Here is a 19540-nt window from a genome sequence, read left to right on the forward strand (position 1 = left end):
CGAGTTACGTGTTCAGTTGTTCAGTCAGTAGTTGTAGTTCAGTTGTTTTTAATCAGCACTTTTTTCTGTGAACTCACAGTTTGGCAAGACTGACATTTTAACCACGGCAGAAAAAATGGTCCAAAGAAATGTAAATATATGTTGAAAGAATTGAGTAAAAATTTTAACTTTTGACCCCGAAAGCAGAATACTACTAAATTTGCGACGTATCTCTGCAGAACAATTCTGTTCAAATGTGAGAGGAAACTCAGGCAAATTTTCTGTATATCGTCGCCTCAGAGCAACAGTAAGATATCTTAGTTTTATTTCTGGGATTAGATATCTTACTGTTGCTGTGGGGCGATTCTACAGATTTTTTTTTTGATTAGAAGAAAATCTTTGATTTCTCAGAAATAACGACTATTAGGCAGAAACTTGCAAAAAATGTTGAATTTGAGAAAGTCATCTGCAGAAACTTTAGATTTACTTTGAAATTAAAAAAATCTGCAGTTTCTGCAGAAATTTCATATTTTAAGTCAGAAAAGATTCTAATTTTTCCAGCATTTTTGGTTCTCCTTTTCCTTATTTTTCCAATTGACCTTCACCACTGCAATTTCCTCCATAAATGTTTGTCTTGAAAACATACAAACATTGAAACACGTCTATCACTGAAAATTGCGTGTCTTGTTTGAGACTTCAATAGTTTTTGCATCCTGAAAATATGTTAATTATTTAGAAACTTTGAAGTGTTTTAGTATATGCTACCCTAACTCAACTCATTTTATTATTGCTCTCTTTAGTAATTTATTTATTTATTAACATTATTTTAATTGTTCCTTTATGCCATGTAAAATTAACCAAAAAAAAAAAAAATAGTTTTGACACCTAGGTGCGGATTTTTTAAATAAAATTTTGTGTTTTTGCCCTTTTTATGCATTTGAGAAAGCATATAAAATATTTTTGGAGAATCGCAATTGGTTTAGGTTGCACCTGTATGAAACGATTTTGGTCCCGATTTGTGGAAAAGGTCCCATTGGTTGCTTGTGTATACTGTATACAATGCTTGAAGTACTTGCAGAATAATTTTGGTCAAATGATTTTACGCTGCAGAACATCATCAAGTATTCTGCTTTGGGGCTTTTGACTACCGTATTTTCCTGCGTATTATCCGCGGGCGGCCTATAATGCGAAGGTCCTAAAATCAGCCTGAAGAAAAGAAAAAGCTTTGTATATTCCGCGGCAGCATATTATACGAAGTAAAAAGATAAAGTTTGAATTTAACATACCATTTGAGCAACTAAACTAAAAACATGAAAAAGTAATTACTTTGGAGGCATAATCAAAATTAAACTGAAATATAATCTAAAATATAATGATTTCTTTTTTAACTCTTGATTATAGTACGCTAATTACTTGAAAAAAAAAAAGAGTCAAGACAAAGGAGCAAACTGTCTAATCTTGTGCAAATGGCTACCTATTTCATTATAATCTTGCTTATTTTACATGACCTGAATCCCCAAGAGGAACATTTAAGCAATGTAAAATAACCAACATACAGGCAGGCAGCGAGGAAGAACTTGCATCCTTCGTAAAATAAACAACATTCAGTCGGCGTACAGTCTTGATCGGTGAATCCTACTGTAAAAATATTGAGGTTCAATACGTTGGTGTTAAAAGGAAGAAAAAAAAAATCACAGATAATCCGCACCTCATCCTTTTTTAGCAGATAATCCGCGGATTATACGCAAAAAATACGGTAGTTTTTAGGTTCAGTAAAAAAATATGTCTTTTTAAGAACCTGAATTTTTTTCAAAGAAAATATGGACTTTTAAAGGATAATGGGAGTCTTATTTGAGATTTTTGAACACTAGTTGTCCATTTAAAACAAGTTTCACAAGAAAAGTCATGTTTGCTACGTTTACCAGTTGAATATGTAGCATGAAAATGTGCTTGAGTCAAAAAGATGAATGTGGCAAATAACAGTTCGCTTTATGAGACTTCAAAATAAATTTAATCATCTTTTAAGCATCTCTTTCGAGCGGAATTGACTTAGGGTTGCCATCAAAATTTTACTTGGAAATAGTTGCTTCAGTAGCCTGAAACTTAAAAATAGTCGCCTAAATAGTCTCCTCAGAGGAACAGTTAGTTGCATTTTGAATCTGTGAAGTTGCTTTTACCAGTAAACTTTTTTAAAATTTGCTAACTCAAAAACTACATTGCATGACACAAACACACAATACAACATCTTGAAACATCACTACATTTAGTAAATACAAGAAAATCAGAACTTAACTACTCAGATTTAACTTTTGTTTCAACATTTACTGTTCATTTTTAGCATTTTTTGAAAGAATTACAGTATTAAAAAAGTAAGTTTCTTTTCACATAACTCACGAAGATGTTACGTGTAACGTCATGTTTGAAGTGTCACAAAGTGAAAAAAAAACCCCTTCAGATATTTTTTTTTGATTTTAAGGCAACTTAAACATACTTACTCGGGTTTCAAAAACATAAAAGAGTTATAAATTGAGTTTTGTGTGTGATTGAAACAAACATATAATTACTGCATAAACTTTTTGAACATTTAAACTTTGATGACAAAATGGAAAACTTAAGACATTTCTTAAGGTTTTAGTTACACAATCAATAAAACTTTGTTTTTCTGTTGTTAACAATAAGATTTAACTTTTGTTTCTTTTTGTTCTTTCCCCTTCTTGTACCTTTCTGCACCTTCTATTCCTTTTGCTGTGCTAATTTCGGGTAAATCACTTTTCCCAATAGCTGATTTCAGTCATTGGTTAGTTAATTCTAATAGAGAATCTGGAGACTCTTGATTGAGTTTCTTATCTGTGTGATTACAAATGCCTTGTCTTTTGAGTTGTTCAGTTGATATTGTTTTATATTTGATTTATTCTTCTCTCCGCTGTTTTTTTTAATCATCTTTTTAATTTTTTTGTTTTCCTCCAAAGTCTACCAACTTCCCGAGTTCCTCCAGATAATTTTTATATGATTTGTGTGCCCATATACCATTTTTTTTTACAGTTCCTTTGTTATTTTTACACGTTGGTATTTTGCCACAGAGTGTTCCATAATTAGTCCCTCATTTAGCATCCGCTCAGACATTTTAGACTAAAAACGAATAGCCAATTTTCTTGTTTTAATGGCCCATGTCTCACTACCATATAAAATGATTGGTCTAATAAGGGTTTTGTATTGTTTTATTTTTGTTTCAACAGTGATGAGTTAAGATTTTAATTCTCTTTAAACCAAAGAAGCATTTGTTCGTCATCTACAAAATTTATTCTACAAAATTTATTTGTTATTAAAACAAAACCAAAATTAAGTTAATCTAAGGCACCATACAATGTAACTTACGCCTGATTGTCAAAAATATAAAAATATTCACAAGATGCAAAAGGATTCAAATCTCAAATACGGGAAAAATAATCCGTGACATATAACTTAAATGTTGGCATGCTTCAAAAGATTTATTTATTTATTATTTATCAAAATAGAACATAAAATAAGTTTATAAAAGATAGCAAATGCCAAAATAATTTCTGAATGTCAGAAACATTAAAATGTTTACAAGATGTATAAGGATTGAAATCTAAAACAGAGGAAGCATTTTTCTCGACACACGTGTTGAGCACATAGCACCCATTGCTTTTTTTTCCCCAATAAATATCACAAAACATGAAATAAATCGCCTAAAATTGTAAAAAGTTGCCAATTTTTAAAAAATAGTCGTTTTAAGGCCGTTTTTTAACAAAAAAGTCGCCATAGTCCCCTACGGTCAAAAATAGTCGCAAAAGTCGCTTTTTTAGTCTCCAGTGGCACCCTTATTGACTATGAAAGATCTGAAAATGTTTTTGTCTATTTTATTTAATATTTTAAATTGACTAATTTTTATTTTTTTTCAACTCTTTAAATTCAATCAATAAAAACACATTTTTCAAAAAATAGCATTCCAGAATCACTTTAAATTTAATGAAAGATATATCAAAATGATTCAACATACCTTAGCCAACTGAGTTAGATTTGCTGAAACTTTGCTTCCTTTTCTAGCTTGAGTCAAAAGTTGCTGTTGAATTTGAAACTGTCGAAGTTGTTGATTAGTTATAGTAGTAGCCCCTTTAGTTTGAGCAGCACCAGTTTTGCCCTATATATATATATATTAATATATTAAATAAAATATAATATGTTCGATATTATATAAATCTATACATCATCATATATATAAAAATCTTCTGTACAGACGTTTGTCACCATAAGGCTTTTAAACAGCTGCACCGATTTTGATCAAATTTTTGTGTGTAATTAAGTTGTGGCAAGCACGGTTTTGAAGCGCGATGGCTCGAATAAGAAACGGTTTTGTTAATTAATTAAAACATTGGATGGTTATATCTCCCAAATGATTAGTATTTTTTTAACCAATTGGTGAACGAGAATTGAAATAAATATTTAACCCACTGCCAAAGGACAATAAGAATGCCAGCTCTGCTTTTTGTAATGAAATTTCCTACTGTGATATGTAATTGAGAATAGATAAATCGTAGAGAGAGAGAGAGAAAGAGAAAGGAGCCTTCATTTTCTGAAAGCAACGATTTTAGGTCCCGATATATATTATAAAGTAAAGTACTGGAAGGTTCACGCAAAACGTGTGTTCTGTCGTCGTAGTTGAACCATGTGACCAGATCGGCGCTTTAGGGTTTCCCAACCAAATAATCAGAAAGTACTGTACCTAGCAACATTCGTTTCTCGGCTCAAATCTATCTGAGTTTCTGCACCAATGTCAAGAATACTTCAAGGATTATCAAACTAATCAGTACGTTATTAAAGGAAAAGATGATGGAATTTAAAGATGAAACAAATTTTATTTTCGTCCAGATAAATTACAACACGGTAGTTCTGTACACAAAAGATCAGTAAAGTGGAAGATCTTTGATGGAAAGGAAAGGCAATAGATGAAGTTTTAAAATTAGGCAATATATGAAGTTTTAAAAGTTTTCGTTCAAAAGATCGGACCGCAAAGCGGTCGAAATTGGCTTCGCACACTGATCGGCTGGATTACAGTAACGTTGTGGCTTGGCGACTTTGGCTACAAACAATAGAATTGTGTGATCATTTGTTTACATTTTAAAGCTATTGTTAATGTAATTTATTGTATTTTTTGTTTACTTGGTGAAATATTTCAAATTGCAAAGAATTGTTTTTCGTTTTTAAAGCGTTTTTAGTCATTTTAGTTGAAGAATGCGTTTATTTTACATCGGGAAGGGGAGGGGAGAGGTTACCGATTCTCGCTTATTCAGAGAACTGTTTTTACCTTTATCATTTTTTAAACGATATCCTTTCGATTGTTTTACTCTTTTTTATATGGGGGATGTCGCAGCAAGATTTGCAGTTTGTTTCAGATGGGTAGTTGGTTTCTTACACTTAATATCTAAGGATGCTTTTTATCGTTTCAGTATGGCTGAAGGAACAAACCATCAAGAACGGGAGGAAAAAATAGTTAATAAAATAACAGCTCAGTGGGCGTTAGATAAATCAAGTTGTAATAAATATACTTATTCTGACACCAAGCAGCTTAAAACATTTTCTTTCTACTTACTTTTTTCAACAAAACGGTTCAAACACTTGATAGTTTATTTAACTTTTCAATTTGCAAAGTTTGAACAGAACAACGTCTGTCGGGCCCTCTAGTACATTATATAAATCTATACAGTCTATCTCGCTTTTAACGAGAACCCAAATTTAGAGAGGAAGTCAGAAATATTTGGTTGGTACAATGTTAAATCTGTGGGAACATAACTCGCTTTTCAGGAGCAAACCCCGCTTTAAGCGAGCAATATTTTTGCGATCCATGAACTTTTTATTGACTTCCTGCTCAGGTAATCCTTTTTTGGAAAAATTCCTTTCACATTTCAAAATCAATCTAAAGTTATAGATGAGGCATAAATACTGAGAACAAGTGATGACACTCCATTTTTCAAAATTAATTGTAGAGAAGCATTTGAAAATTATATTTTTATTGATACTAATGTTATTACTCCTGAGGATACTGTAATACTGTAACTCAAATTCAGGCCAATGTAGTTAAACAAAAAACCCTCTAACGAAACTGACGAATGTGAAGCTGAACTACCCTTTACAAACTCAATGACTTTTGATATGCAGAGGAGAAACTTCTAGCATTTTTCGAAGTCGTGAGTAATAATGAAAATGTTACTAAGGCCGTGAGCGTTCTTCAAAAAACAATAACGCAAGAAAGAGACAAAAGGACAGCTCAAATTTTATTAATCAACTTCTTTAGTACTAAGCAGAAATAAAAAAGCAAACAAAGGAAATGTGTCTGGCTTTTACCCCTTTTTTTAAGAGCACTCGGTTATACAGAGCCAATTTTGCGGTTCCTCCACACACGTTATAAACAAATTCGACTGTAACTAAAATAATAAGTAAGAATCCCTGATCATTCCTCTTTTATGGGATTCTCTTCAGGAAAGAATACCTGATACCTTCAAACCAATTTCAGTTTGGGTAGTCATAAGGGATAACAATGTACGAATAAAAGTATAATTAATATATTCAGAAACATAAACAAATCTTTTGCAGAAACAAAACACTCTCAAATATGAGTAGGAAAATTGCTCACTTCTGATCTTAAATTTGTTTGTTTGATTTTATTTTCATTTCAAATTCTTACTAACAGCTTTTGAACTGTTTTAAAAACAAAGCACTTTCAAAATGACACTTGCCATTTAAGTTGTTGACAATTCAAGAATATTTGATCTTACAAATTTGGATCAAATCTTATCTGAAATGAATAGATTCATGAAAAGAGAGAGAGAGAGAACATAATTTTTTTTCTACAATGAAATTTAAGAAGAAGAGAATGAAGGGTGAGTTGGAAAGCCATCATCTTCAGCACTTGCCTTAGAAAACCCCTTTTAGCTAATGTTGTTTATTGGGGTTCTCTCTCCCCTCCTTCACCCAGCCTTTCCAGAATAAAAGGATATGATTATATTAGATTGATTCAAAATTTTCTGACCTATTTTTTCCCTCTATATTTGTTTGAGGGAGCATGAAATATAAACTATTTGAAGAAAGTTCGGTTAAATGAATGAGACAGGTTCACTTTTACTGTATTAATGCTTTTAACTAATTATTAAGGCGCCATTTAATCAGTAACTTTTTCACTCACTGTTTAGGTGGATCCTCGGGATTTTGGCAAGATTTGAGGATGGGGGGGGGGGGGGATGTCTACTCAATATTCTGTATCAGGGATCAGCAACTTGTCTACCAGTTTAATTTTATATATGCTGCAATGAACCTTTGGCATTATCTATTTGATGGTGATGGGAATAAAATATTTACTTTGCATTTTATAGCTGTATATTTGTTGAAATATATAAAAAAAATTAACACAAAAGTCACCATAAATATGAATGAAAGCAGTTCACTCAATCGGAAGCTCAAGCCTTTTTTGTAAGAAGGCCACACTTTTGTAAGGCATAAGCAAACAAAATTTTCAATCTTCAATGTACAAATTTATCTAGCAATAAGAACAATACTATTTTACTTTTAGACAAGAAAAGTTGTACAGAAGACACTATGCAGTAGATGTAAAAGAACTTATGCAGATCAATTATTTGTTCTCTGATCCACGTGTTGGCCACCTCATGTGCATTTATAAAAAAGTAATATCCAATAAAAAAATTGGTGTAAAAAGAGGCAGAAAATAAAAGTGACCAATATATGAAGGAAAATGAAATCAAATATACCTGGGGTAAGCTCACATTTATGTTGACACCACCCATTGTGACAGCTGATACAGGAATAGCCATTGAAGAAGCTCCACTCAAAGGAGCAGAAACAGTCTTAACTAAGGTAGCTGTACCACCGGTAATAGAAACTTGTTGCGGTTGAACTTGTTGAAGATGAGCCTGTGCCAGTATCTGAGCAGTTGTTAACTAGAAAGAAACAAAAGGAAATTCATGGTAAAATATGAAAAATAGCTATAGAAAATTGAATACAGTAGAACAGCTCTTAGAAGTGACAATGGAGAACGAACCAACGAGGATACTGACATCGATGACACACAGTCAAAAGCTTTCTCGCTGAAAATTTTAAGTCATTCGTTGACAATGACCAATGATCTTTCCGATTTGTTAGCGAAGGAAGATCCCGTTATGGAAATGACGTGAGTGGTCATAGATGCGTTAATGCATCACAAAGAACTACAGGGAAAAATAATTAATGACTACCAAAAGAAAATCATAACCAGCTCTTTTTTTTATTAACATTAAGTTAATTCATGTTTCCTTTATGCACAATGTGCCCATTTAACGGAATCACATTAAACTTATTATATATATTTATCTATCACTGGAATGAAGTATTATTTTTTTCATCATCTGAGTCTAACCCCTATTTTAACACTTAACATTAAGTATTAATTAACGCGGTTTTGATTTAAGCTGCATTTCCGTGGAACATAACCCCTGCGTAAACAGGGTTCGTAATCAATTTCAGAAATAAAATGAAGGAGTTTTGGAGGAGTTTAGAAGGAGTAAATTGAGATTTTGAAGGAGTACTAATGGGCTGTCCTTAAATGATTGATGTCACACTTTTTTCAACATATTTGATGCCCTTCCACTTTGTCGCCTCTCATCCTCTTGTCACGTGCCTTATTTTTTATAAACATATTGTTATACTAACTGTGATATGTCATTTTTTGTCACCCATTCTCTTTGCCTTGTCACAATTTCATGAACCTGTTCCCCCCTCAAGGCATGACATCACTTGTGGACGACCCTTTTTACAATATTATAACTGCGATTTACAAAAACAATTGTTTTTTTTTTAAACACAATCACTTAATATAGTTCATCTACTTATGTATTTTTAAATATTTAAATAACTAGGGGGCTTTGCCCCCTGTTCGCTGAGGCTCACCAATCCCCGAAGATTGCTTCGCAATCTTATTTGATTAGCAAAGATTTAAATTGCCAATTAAAAAGAAACAGATTATAAACGCATTATGATCCCATCCCATAATTTCCATTGGATCAAAAAACACCCCTTCCCCAGATTTCAAAATAACTTGTACCAACTTGCTGAGCCGTAAGGGCTAAGGTTCTCATGAACATTGAAAAACTGCAGTTTTGTATGTTTAAAAAGTTGCTTTCATATTCATGGTCTCTAGTATTTTGCTCTTTAGCTCGGTGCTTGAATTATGTTGAACTTAAGATTTTCCGTTAAAATCAGAACCCTTAAAGTTTGTGAATAAGAAAGAAGAAACATGCGAATTGAAAACAAGTAACTGGCAACGCCAAATAAAACATCAATAATTTTAATGAAGATGAGATTATTCAAATTTGATTTTTAACAGCTTGTAACTTTTTTTCATTTACAGATACAAGCTCAGTTTTTCAACCTAAGGTCGGGTTAGATCTGGAGTAAAAAAAGTCGCTGTTTCCAGTCGTGTCAAAAAGAAAACTGTGGGCCAATTCCTTCACTTTTTACTGATAGATTTAATGAAGAAAGTGGTGCCTAACTTTTAGCTAAGCCTAAAAAAGTTTGATCTAAAAACGCAATTTACTCCCACCCTATTCAAGTTACAGCATTGAAACAAAATTCTACCCTTTCTAATGATATATAATATTTATATGCGCAAGTAATTTTTCATCCCTTTAATAGGCAATAATAGGCAATTTACGCAAAATAGGAGCTTAAAAAATTAATTACAAAAAAAAACTACTTCAAATTAAAAAAAAGGAGTACCCCAGGTGTACACCCCTGGGGCTCGAAGTAATTTTGTACAAAATTTCAAGGGTGTAGGCGCTATGGGGTCTCCTGGACACACGTTCGTTACAGACTTCCTTCCAGAATTTCTTTGAAACCTTACTTTTATTTAATAAGCCAAACTGACTTTTGCTGCTGTGGTGGAGGGAAAAGCAATAATCATAAAACTTGAAAAAATAACCAAGCACCACTTAAGCATGTTTTACTTCACTTATGAAATGTCTTAGCTATCTAATAATATTCTCACCTTTGACTTTTATGACTCCTTTGAAAAATTTGTAAATCACACCTTGATTGAAAACATAAATATACGAAATTACTTCATTAAAATCGCTCTTATACCTTCGCCCTTGTGACGAAGTTAAGTTGTCCATTGAAGTATTTTAACTTACTGTCATAGAGGAAGATTATGTAGTGTTGAACTAAAAAAGAAGGAATTAAGACAAAAATGAAGGAGTATTGGAGGAGTTTTGAAGGAGCGTACGAACCCTGGTAAAACGAGGGTCTACTGTACTATGATTTTAGACTGTTAGCTTTCAATGCGGCTACATGTACATTTAAAACACGAACATAAAATGCTGAAAAACAATAGTATAGGAATACGAAAAAAAAAAAAAACCCAGCCTAACTGGGTAGTGTTTGTGTGACGATATTAAGATCCAAGGAGCTTTCACAATGCTGCCAGGTTAGGTTTGCCGCAACTGTACTGCAACCAGAGATGGGCAGATTCGTATTCGTAAATCCGAATCCGAATTTGATTCACAGTACCTTAACGTGTCAATCCGAATACGAATACATTCGTATTCACAAGTGTGAATCCGAATCTATTCAGATTCAGGCCTATGAATAAAAATCATATCTAATTTACATCTGTGAATACGAATCCATTTGGATTCACACTTGGATTCACTGAAAAATTCAATTCAAAAGCCCAATATAAATAAATAAATGTTTGTCTGTACCTCGCTACAGGTCGAGTTTTTGGTGTTAGTGAATTTCTGAAGAAAAGTGACGATATTGTTATGGGTTCAAAAATTTTAAAAGTGGAATTCTACCAAAGTCATGTAAATTGAAACTTGATTTGTTTATATAATTTTACCACAGATAATTTATCTCAATTACACAACTTTAAAATATGATGAATATGCAGTGATTGATGTTACAAAGGACCAAATTTGATTGTAAAAATTTGTTGATTTTACAGATACTTGTACCGTTGAAAATGCAGATTCTCTCTGAAACGTTTCGTATAAAAAAAGAATATATTATGATGGAAGAAAACGGTTTTTTAATCCATAATACAAACATACATTTCAACACTCCATCTCCAGAAGGAAGCATCGATTACAAAGATAATTATTTGCTAATAGTTCTACTAACCAAATTTCTCACGAAAAAACAGAAAATGCGTAAAAGAAAGCTGGGTTGCATTTTGTATTTCGCAATTATTTTCAACTATTGCAACCGTTGACTACTGCGAAAACGTTCTTGTTCGTACCAAAGAGTTCTATAATAGGGTAGAGGAACGACTCGTATAGTGCTTCCATTGGCCGCCATGACCAAGCACGGAGACCGGTTTGAGAGAGATTAGAGTGGCAAGAACGGTAGTTTCGTTATGAAACGTAATGAAATTCAAGCAGCGATAAATGTTTTTTAGCGTCAAATTGCTGATATTTTTCCTCAAATGCAATTTTAAATGGAAGGAATCTGCTGGAAATTTTTGTCAAATAATTTGAGGTTAAACTGTATAAAAAGTTTTAATGAATGATGTATAAAAACATAATGCACTGACAGAATACAGTGATTTTCAACAGATAAATTGGGAAATTTTTAATCAGTACTCAAGAACAAAAAAAAAAAAAACCTCTACATATTTTATTAAACAGATTATAAAGTAGTGTTTAAATTGTTGGATCTTACTTCATAACAGGGTTGATAAAAATCAGGATTTTAAAATATATATATATTAAAACTCGGATTTTTTTAATTTAAACCGGATTTTTCTGATTTAAATAGAATTTTTGAAATGTAAATTTATTTAAATATAGTATTTGATACTAACAAGTTAAAATGCTCAAGTTAGATGTTAAATTAGATGATTCTTTTCCTATATATGGTTAAAAATTCATAAAATCTAAGTTTGAGTAATTCAGAAATCAGTAAAAAATAATTACACATCTGAGCTTGATAAAATCTTGCTACAATATAAAGTCCCATATCCATATGGGTGTATTTCCCAGAAATTTTTTAACAATCAAAATAAATAACACCTTTCTTTTTTTCTAAGGGAAAAAAAGGAAATAATATGGAAGTACATAAACTGAGAAAGAATAAAAATAGCGTAGAGCATTGAATTATTTTCCTTTTTTTTTTTGAAATAATAACACCTGAAATAAAATGCACGAAGAAAAAAAGGAAACCATATGCTTCTTGTATTTTAAATATTTTAATAAAACTCATCAAGTACTGAAAAGAAGACTGTTTTTTAGAATTCTTATCTTATAAAACGCAGGCATATTTTTTTTTCTTACTATTTTGACTTGCTGTAAGTTGAGGAGGATTGTATGTTTATTTTTTAGTAAATAAGTAAATAGCTTAACTAGGGTGGTTCAAAAATACATGTAAAAAAAAGTTTCTAATAGATAACAGGACACCCCTCAATATTTTTAGACTGGATAGTAATATACCGGACGAATTTTGACTTCTTATTTCAACTGAAAGAGGGTGCTCAACTCCCTCCCCCAAACATCATAAGTATGGGGAGGGGCGTTAAAAATTACACTGAACTGAAATAACAATGCTACATATTATAAATATACAAATGTAATATGCATATACATTACAAAAAAAAATTATTTACAAAACCACAGCTGGGGAAATTAAATGTTTCCAAATTTGTGACATTTTCCATGCTACGACTAATGTTAAATTGAGCACCCTTTTAAAATTTGAGTAAGAAACTAAAACTTTTACAGCATAATACTATTAGTAAGTCTGAAAAAGAAAATAGGGTGTGTCCTGGACTCTAGCTAAAAAAAGTTTTTCTGAACCACTCTAAGCTTAACTCTTAATAGGTACGTATCTAATTTATTATTTTTAATTTCATTGAAAGGAATCTCGTTTCATATATATATATATACTTTGCAAGTTTTTTCTTTTTTAATGTTAATGGCTACTATGATTTTTTTATTTTTTTCTTCGGTTTCAATTACATTTATTTAATAACAATATGAATTTTTTTTTTGTTTCTTTTAGTAAGATTACTTATTATTCCGAGGACAATTCTTTGAATTCGGAATGAGAACCTTTTCAGAAATTGCGATTTTCGCTTAGATCAGCACTAAGTGGTGATTTCTTCAAGTCAGTGAGTGATAATGTCAATGCTATTTCCCTAGAGAGAGCCTCTCATAAATCTATTGGAGCTTTAAGTTTAGAATGTGATGCGAATGTTCCCTCAAAAACTAAAGAAGTTCAGGTGAACATTTTGAATACTTCGAATTTAATACGCCATTTACAGCGACACCACTACACTGATACTGTGAAAGAATTCAAAGCTTGTCGTATATCTGCTAGGGAAGAATTCGTCATCACGAACCCCCTAGGGAAGCCCCTAACTTGGGAGAATGAACTTTTTTTTTTGTTTTATTTTTAAAGGGACAAATCTATACACTTATACCTTGTCTTGAAGAAACGTAGTAAGGCACATCCTGAAAATAGAATACTTCGTTCGAATGGAAAACGTATGATTAATATGCTACTAGAGGTAAAAGTTCAAAACTGTCCCAAGTATGGGCACTTGACTGTATGAAAAATTAGCGAAAATTTTCAGTGTTCATGACCATAAAACCATGATTTTTAACTTTTTATGGACTTCTAAAACCTGGGTCCAGTAGTATTAGACTTGCGGCTCCAAATAGTAGGAAGTTCATTTTCGGGTCAATTACTTAGTTTGATGCCAATAAATATACATCCAAAAACTCGCTAACACCCAAAACTCGAACTGTAGCGAGGTACAAAGAAACATTTATTTATTTATATTGGCCTTTTAAATTGAATTTTTCAGTGAATCCAAGTGTGAATCCAAATGGATTCGTATTCATAGATGTGAATCAGAAATGATTTGGATTCATAGATCTGAATCCGAATAGATTTGGATTCATAGATCTGAATCCAAATAGATTCGGATTCATAGGTATGAATCCGAATTTCGTATTCGGATTCACACTAGCAAACATGAATCTATTCGAATTCACACTTGTGAATACGAATGTATTCGTATTGACACGTTAAGGTGCTGTGAATCAAATTCGGATTCGGATTTATGAATACGAATCTGCCCATCTCTGACTGCAACTATATTGAATTTTTGCAAAATCAACTAGACTGCAGACTGACAATAGGGATAACACACAGGAATCAGCCCATGTTTCAAAATCTAACTTGCTATAAAAGTACACAAAATGGAGATATAACTGAACATTTTGGGTATAACAGTATGTAAAAAAAGCGTAGTTCTACAAAAGTTGAACTGATGGAAAAAAACTAATTTCATATTTTGATTCAATGTTCCAAATATAGTTAAAGTCTATAATTTCTAAAACTTAAGGCATTTAGCAACTGCAACCCATATAAAATATTTCAATAAGAACTAATAGATTATTTAGGGGTTCACATAAATTGTATTTTCCGTAATAAAAGTCATCTGCACCATAGTTTTGTGTTACCTAGTTCGAAAAATATTGAATATCTTTATTGATTTGCATTGCTCAGTCAGAAATTTTTTAAATGTATTCTGAATTACTTATTAATTAGAGTAACTTAACTTGAAATTTTTATAATTCAATCTGATTCGCCGATAGAGGGCGCTAGTGTTGCTGGGGTGATATTTTGCTGCTCCTGAGATAAGTGATTTTTTACTGTAATTGTTTATTTTACTCATTGAGAAGGAATACTAATGGAGGGAGCCATAGCAAATGTCTCAGTGAAATAAGCTTGGGATCCGATGTTTCCCAGGTCAGGCGACTTTTTTGGCTGGGAAGTTGTCTCGTTTTGGCACGCAATCGCTCTTTTGGCATTAAATATTTTTTAGACGACGCGACGGCGCTTATTATGAAGTCGTGGCTACAGAACAGAGCAACTCTGGCTCCAACTCCTTCACCGCATAATAATAAATAAATTTCATACGCAGGCATACTAGTATTTAAATTGAAGCATAAAAATAGCAAATCTTTATTCTTGCTCATCTGCTGTTCACAGGAGCTTGGCGAGAAAATATTCACCAACAAAGCAAATGTACACAAAATGCTTAAGAGCCGTTAAAATAATTACTAGTTAAGTAAAAAGTGATTTTATGGAACTAAAATGTTATTTGCACTCAAGATATACAATGTTTTACAACTTTTATAGGTAAAATAAGTACAAAAATTTAAAAATTACAAGCTACTGTGGAATATGTACTCGTTGAATGCATTTAAATGTTATTTTTTCTTTATTTAGAAGTAAAAAACATTCGTACATGCTAGGGAAAAGTTAGTGGACCTCCTGGTGTGGCTTTTTCCTCACAGTTTACAATGCTAGAATACTGCACTATTACTATAAATCTAATTTTTCCCTTCTACAGTTAAAGGTTGTTATCATACATGGCTTCAGCTAATGAAAATTTCTTTAGCGGTTACGGTCATCTCAAAATTGCTCCCCAGGTCGCATGGTACTGTTGATGTATCGGGGTAGTAGGGTTGCACTCTCTCCATCTGTTCCTTCTCAATGATTTTACTGCTTCAATTTCAGTATTTTTACTGTATTTTATCATATAATTAAGTATTTTTGTGCTTTTAAGTCTTATTTTTGATTTACTTGCTTTCTTAAAGTGTTTTTCTATTCTTTGTAGCTAAGCCTAAAATGTGCTGATTTCTTGTTGTTAAGCCTGAGTGCTCTGTTAAGTGTGTAACTTGTTTATTTTAATTTACTGCTTGTCTTAGGATTTTGTAATTTTTGTACCTTTTACTTCCAATGCTTTCTAATTCTAATAATTAGTTTTATTTCTTCAATTTTGCATTTTTCTATTGACTTTTAAGTGTATCATTTTGAGCTAGAATGGGGGTTATATGCATAATGAAGGAGGTTACAAGTGGTAAAGGGGACAAGTGGATTTCTTGTGACCTATGTCAGATGTTCTGCTTGTTTAAGGGGAAGGATGAGTCTGAGAAGGATTTCATTTGCACTAACTGTGTTGAAATCTCAGAAATCAGAGTTAGGATGCTTACTTTGGAGGGTGAGTTAGCATTATGCTATAGGAGTGTAGATGGGGTAAGAGGTAAAGGGGAAAGTTATTGCTGAGGCAACAGACTGGGAAACAAAGGGTATAATTTTGGGAGATTCAATGGCGCGTGAGGTGGGAAACTCAATAGGTAGAGTTAGACGTAAGGTGGTTAGATGTTGTTTGTCAGGGGCTCGGGTGAGAGATGTAAATAGGGTTGCTGAAAAGAAGGGGGTATTTAATAAAGAGGATGTAGTTACTTTGTGGGTGGGAACTAACGATGTAGGCCATAGTAACAACAATGAGTTTACTAAGGAATGGGATTCCCTGTTGGACAAAGCAACCAACTGTTCGGCAAATGTCCAAGTGGTTGGTTTGCTTTCCAGATATGGAGTGCATAGGAGTTGGTTAAACCAATGGGCTAGGTGTATGAACCTGGTACTCAAGGAAATTTGCGTTAAGCGTAGTATCAGGTTTATTGATGTGTGGAATAAATGTAAACGCGATTGGATAGCTAGGGATGGCCTGCATCTGAGCTCTATGGGGGTCAAAATGGTTAATGCTTTGGTTTTAGAGAATTCAGAATCAAAAAACTAAGTTGGAATGGGGGGCACGCTTTAAGGAGCAGAACTTGAATGGGTACTAACTATTGGGATTTTAGTAGAAACGGAAATAGGGAGGCTAGTAAGAGAAAAGATTTTAACAGTTGGGATTCAAATAATCGCGCAGCATTAAATAAAGGTAAGATGGGCTTACTTAAGGTTTTTTATACAAATGCTCGTAGTATTAGGAACAAGATGGAAGAATTGAAAAGCATAACAATAGACGAGAGGTTGGATATTATTGTAGTTACCGAGACATGGGCTACCGAAAGTGATGATGATTTATTATCTATTGCTGGGTATAATTTGTTTAGAGAAGATAGAGTAGGTAAAAGAGGTGGTGGGGTTTTATTTTATGTCAGAGACACTTTAACTTGCAATGAATTGGTAATTAATGAAAAACCTAATGAGATTGACATGATTTGGATGGAGTTGATTAGTAATTAGGGCAAAAAACTACGTTTGGGGAATATTTATAGGCCACCCAACTTAAGCCAGGGTCAAAACGAACAGATGTTTAGTATTATTAGTGACATTTCTAGCAAGGGGTCAGTCATCATAATGGGAGATTTTAATTTTCCAGGAATTGACTGGAATAATTTTTACCACAGTAATAGCAGAGAAGAGGAATTTTGAAAGTAATTGGTGACTTTTTTAGATCAAATTGTAACTCAGGGTACTCGACAGGACGTGATTTTGGATCTAGTTTTCTGTGATATGGAAGGTTCTATTCAGGGGTTATGTGTAGGGGAACACATTGGAGACAGTGACCACAACAGTATTAGGTTTGGGATTAAATTTGATACTCACAAAGTAGAGAATTTTAGGTTTGTGCCCAATTTCAGAAATACTGATTTTGTGGCACTTAGGCAGAGTTTGAAAGCAGTTTTTTTCTTCTGGATTGGACAATAGCGATGTGAATCTTCAGTGGACAGAGTTTAAGGAAAAGCTAGCGAAAACGGTTGGGGATCATGTTTCTTTTAGGAGAAAGGGTGTCAACACTAAAATTCGGCCAATGTGGTTCTCCAGGGAAACTAAAGACGCTCTAAATTACAAGCAAGCTGCTTTTCATAGGTTTAGAGAAACTGGTCACAGTGCAGATAGGCTCCAATATTGTAAGGCAAGGCGTAAATTTAAGTATTTGGTACGGATTCAGAAAAGAGAGTTGGAGCAAAGACTGGCAGATAACATAAACAGGAATCCCAAGAGGTTTTTTGCATACGCTAATTCGGGGAAAGTTCGAAATAGTCATATTGGGCCACTGGTTGATGAGCATGGAATTTTAATTCAGGACGATAGTGATATTGCTAATGTTCTTAATAACTTTTTCGAGTGTTTTTAACGATAACTGTATCTCAACAGTTGACACCAGCAAGACACAAGCTATAGTTCAGCTTGAGGACTTTGTATTTTCCAGGGATGACGTTTTACTTCATTTGAAAAAAATTAAAGAGACTAAGGCTCCGGGACCTGATAATATTTATCCAAAAATTTTAGTTGAATGTGCGGAGGAATTAGCAGATGTAATCGTAAATATTTTCAATGCTTCTTATAACTCGGGGACAGTGTCAGAGGACTGGAAGCTGGCTAACATTACACTGCTCTTCAAGAAAGGGTCTAAAGGGAGTGCGGGAAATTATAGACCTGTGAGTCTAACTTCGGTGGTTTGCAAAATTTTTGAAACATTGATCAAAATTAAGATAGTAAATTTTCTAGAGATTAATAATCTATTGACTAGTTTTCAGTATGGTTTCAGGAAAGGTAAATCTTGTGCAACTAATTTATTACATTTCTATGACAAAGTTACCATGGCTTTGGACAATAAGAAGCCTGTAGAAGTTGTTTACATTGATTTTCAAAAAGCTTTCGATAAGGTACCGCATGTTGCTCTACTTAGTAAATTAGCTGATATAGGAATAGGATGGAAAACTTTCATTTGGGTAAAAAACTGGCTGACTGGAAGGAAACAAAGAGTAGTTTTAAGGAGAAATCATTCCAATTGGAGTGAGGTCTTAAGCGGAGTTCCTAAAGGATCAGTGTTACGGCCTGTTTTGTTCATTGTCTTTATGAACGATATTCACAAAAATATTTCTGGGAACATGAATTGTTTTGCTGATGATGTCAAAGTGATGGGGATTGTCGAAAATGAAGAACAAGTAAAACAGCATCAAGAGGATTTAGATCATATTACTAAGTGGGTGGATAAATGGGGTATGGCAGTTAATGTAGGAAAATGTCAAGTGCTACACTTAGATCATGGAAATAAGTGTACGAGTTATAGTTTACAGAGTTCAGTCATTAGTCAGGCAGAAAATGTTATGGATCTGGGTATCTTAATAAATCAGGACTTCAAATTTAGTGAACAGTGCAGCATTGCAAGTAACAAAGCCAACAAAATGCTTGGGTTTATCAATAGATCTATTTCAAACAAATCTAAAGAAGTTCTTCTGCCCTTATATAGAAGTTTGGTAAGACCCCATTTAGAGTATGCTGTTCAGTTTTGGTCTCCTTATCTTAAGAAAGACATTAATGTATTGGAAAGGGTTCAAAGGCGGGCTACAAGGCTAATAAGTGGACTTTCCCACTTAGATTATGATTCCAGGCTTAGAAGGCTAAAAATGTACGGTCTTCAGCAAAGAAGAGACCGAGGGGACATGATTCAGCTGTTTAAATTTATTAAAACGAAAGATGTTACGGGGCTAAAGTTTAGCACTGAAAACAGGACAAGGGGTCATTGTTTTAAGCTATTTAAATCTCAGGCTAACATGGATATTAGGAAAAATTATTATTTTAGCAGGGTAGTGGAACCTTGGAACAGCTTACCGGAAGAGGTGGTAATGAGCAAAGGAGTAGACAGTTTTAAGAGGGCCATTGATCTTCACTGGGGATTGTAAATTGA

General features: G+C 33.1%; 1 protein-coding gene across 1 annotated transcript in view; it reads right to left on the reverse strand.

Moving 5' to 3' along the window:
• The window catches only part of LOC129233290 (negative elongation factor A-like), a gene marked incomplete at its 5' end in the record, with an annotated part of 58963 nt that overhangs the window by 14442 nt on the left and 24981 nt on the right, over positions 1–19540 (reverse strand). The window contains 2 exons of the mRNA XM_054867340.1: positions 4001–4141; positions 7761–7949. Coding sequence (XP_054723315.1) covers positions 4001–4141; positions 7761–7949 — 330 coding nt within the window. The remainder of the gene's footprint in view (positions 1–4000; positions 4142–7760; positions 7950–19540) is intronic.

The sequence above is a fragment of the Uloborus diversus genome, unplaced genomic scaffold, assembly GCF_026930045.1.
Source record: "Uloborus diversus isolate 005 unplaced genomic scaffold, Udiv.v.3.1 scaffold_312, whole genome shotgun sequence".
Taxonomy (NCBI): domain Eukaryota; kingdom Metazoa; phylum Arthropoda; class Arachnida; order Araneae; family Uloboridae; genus Uloborus; species Uloborus diversus.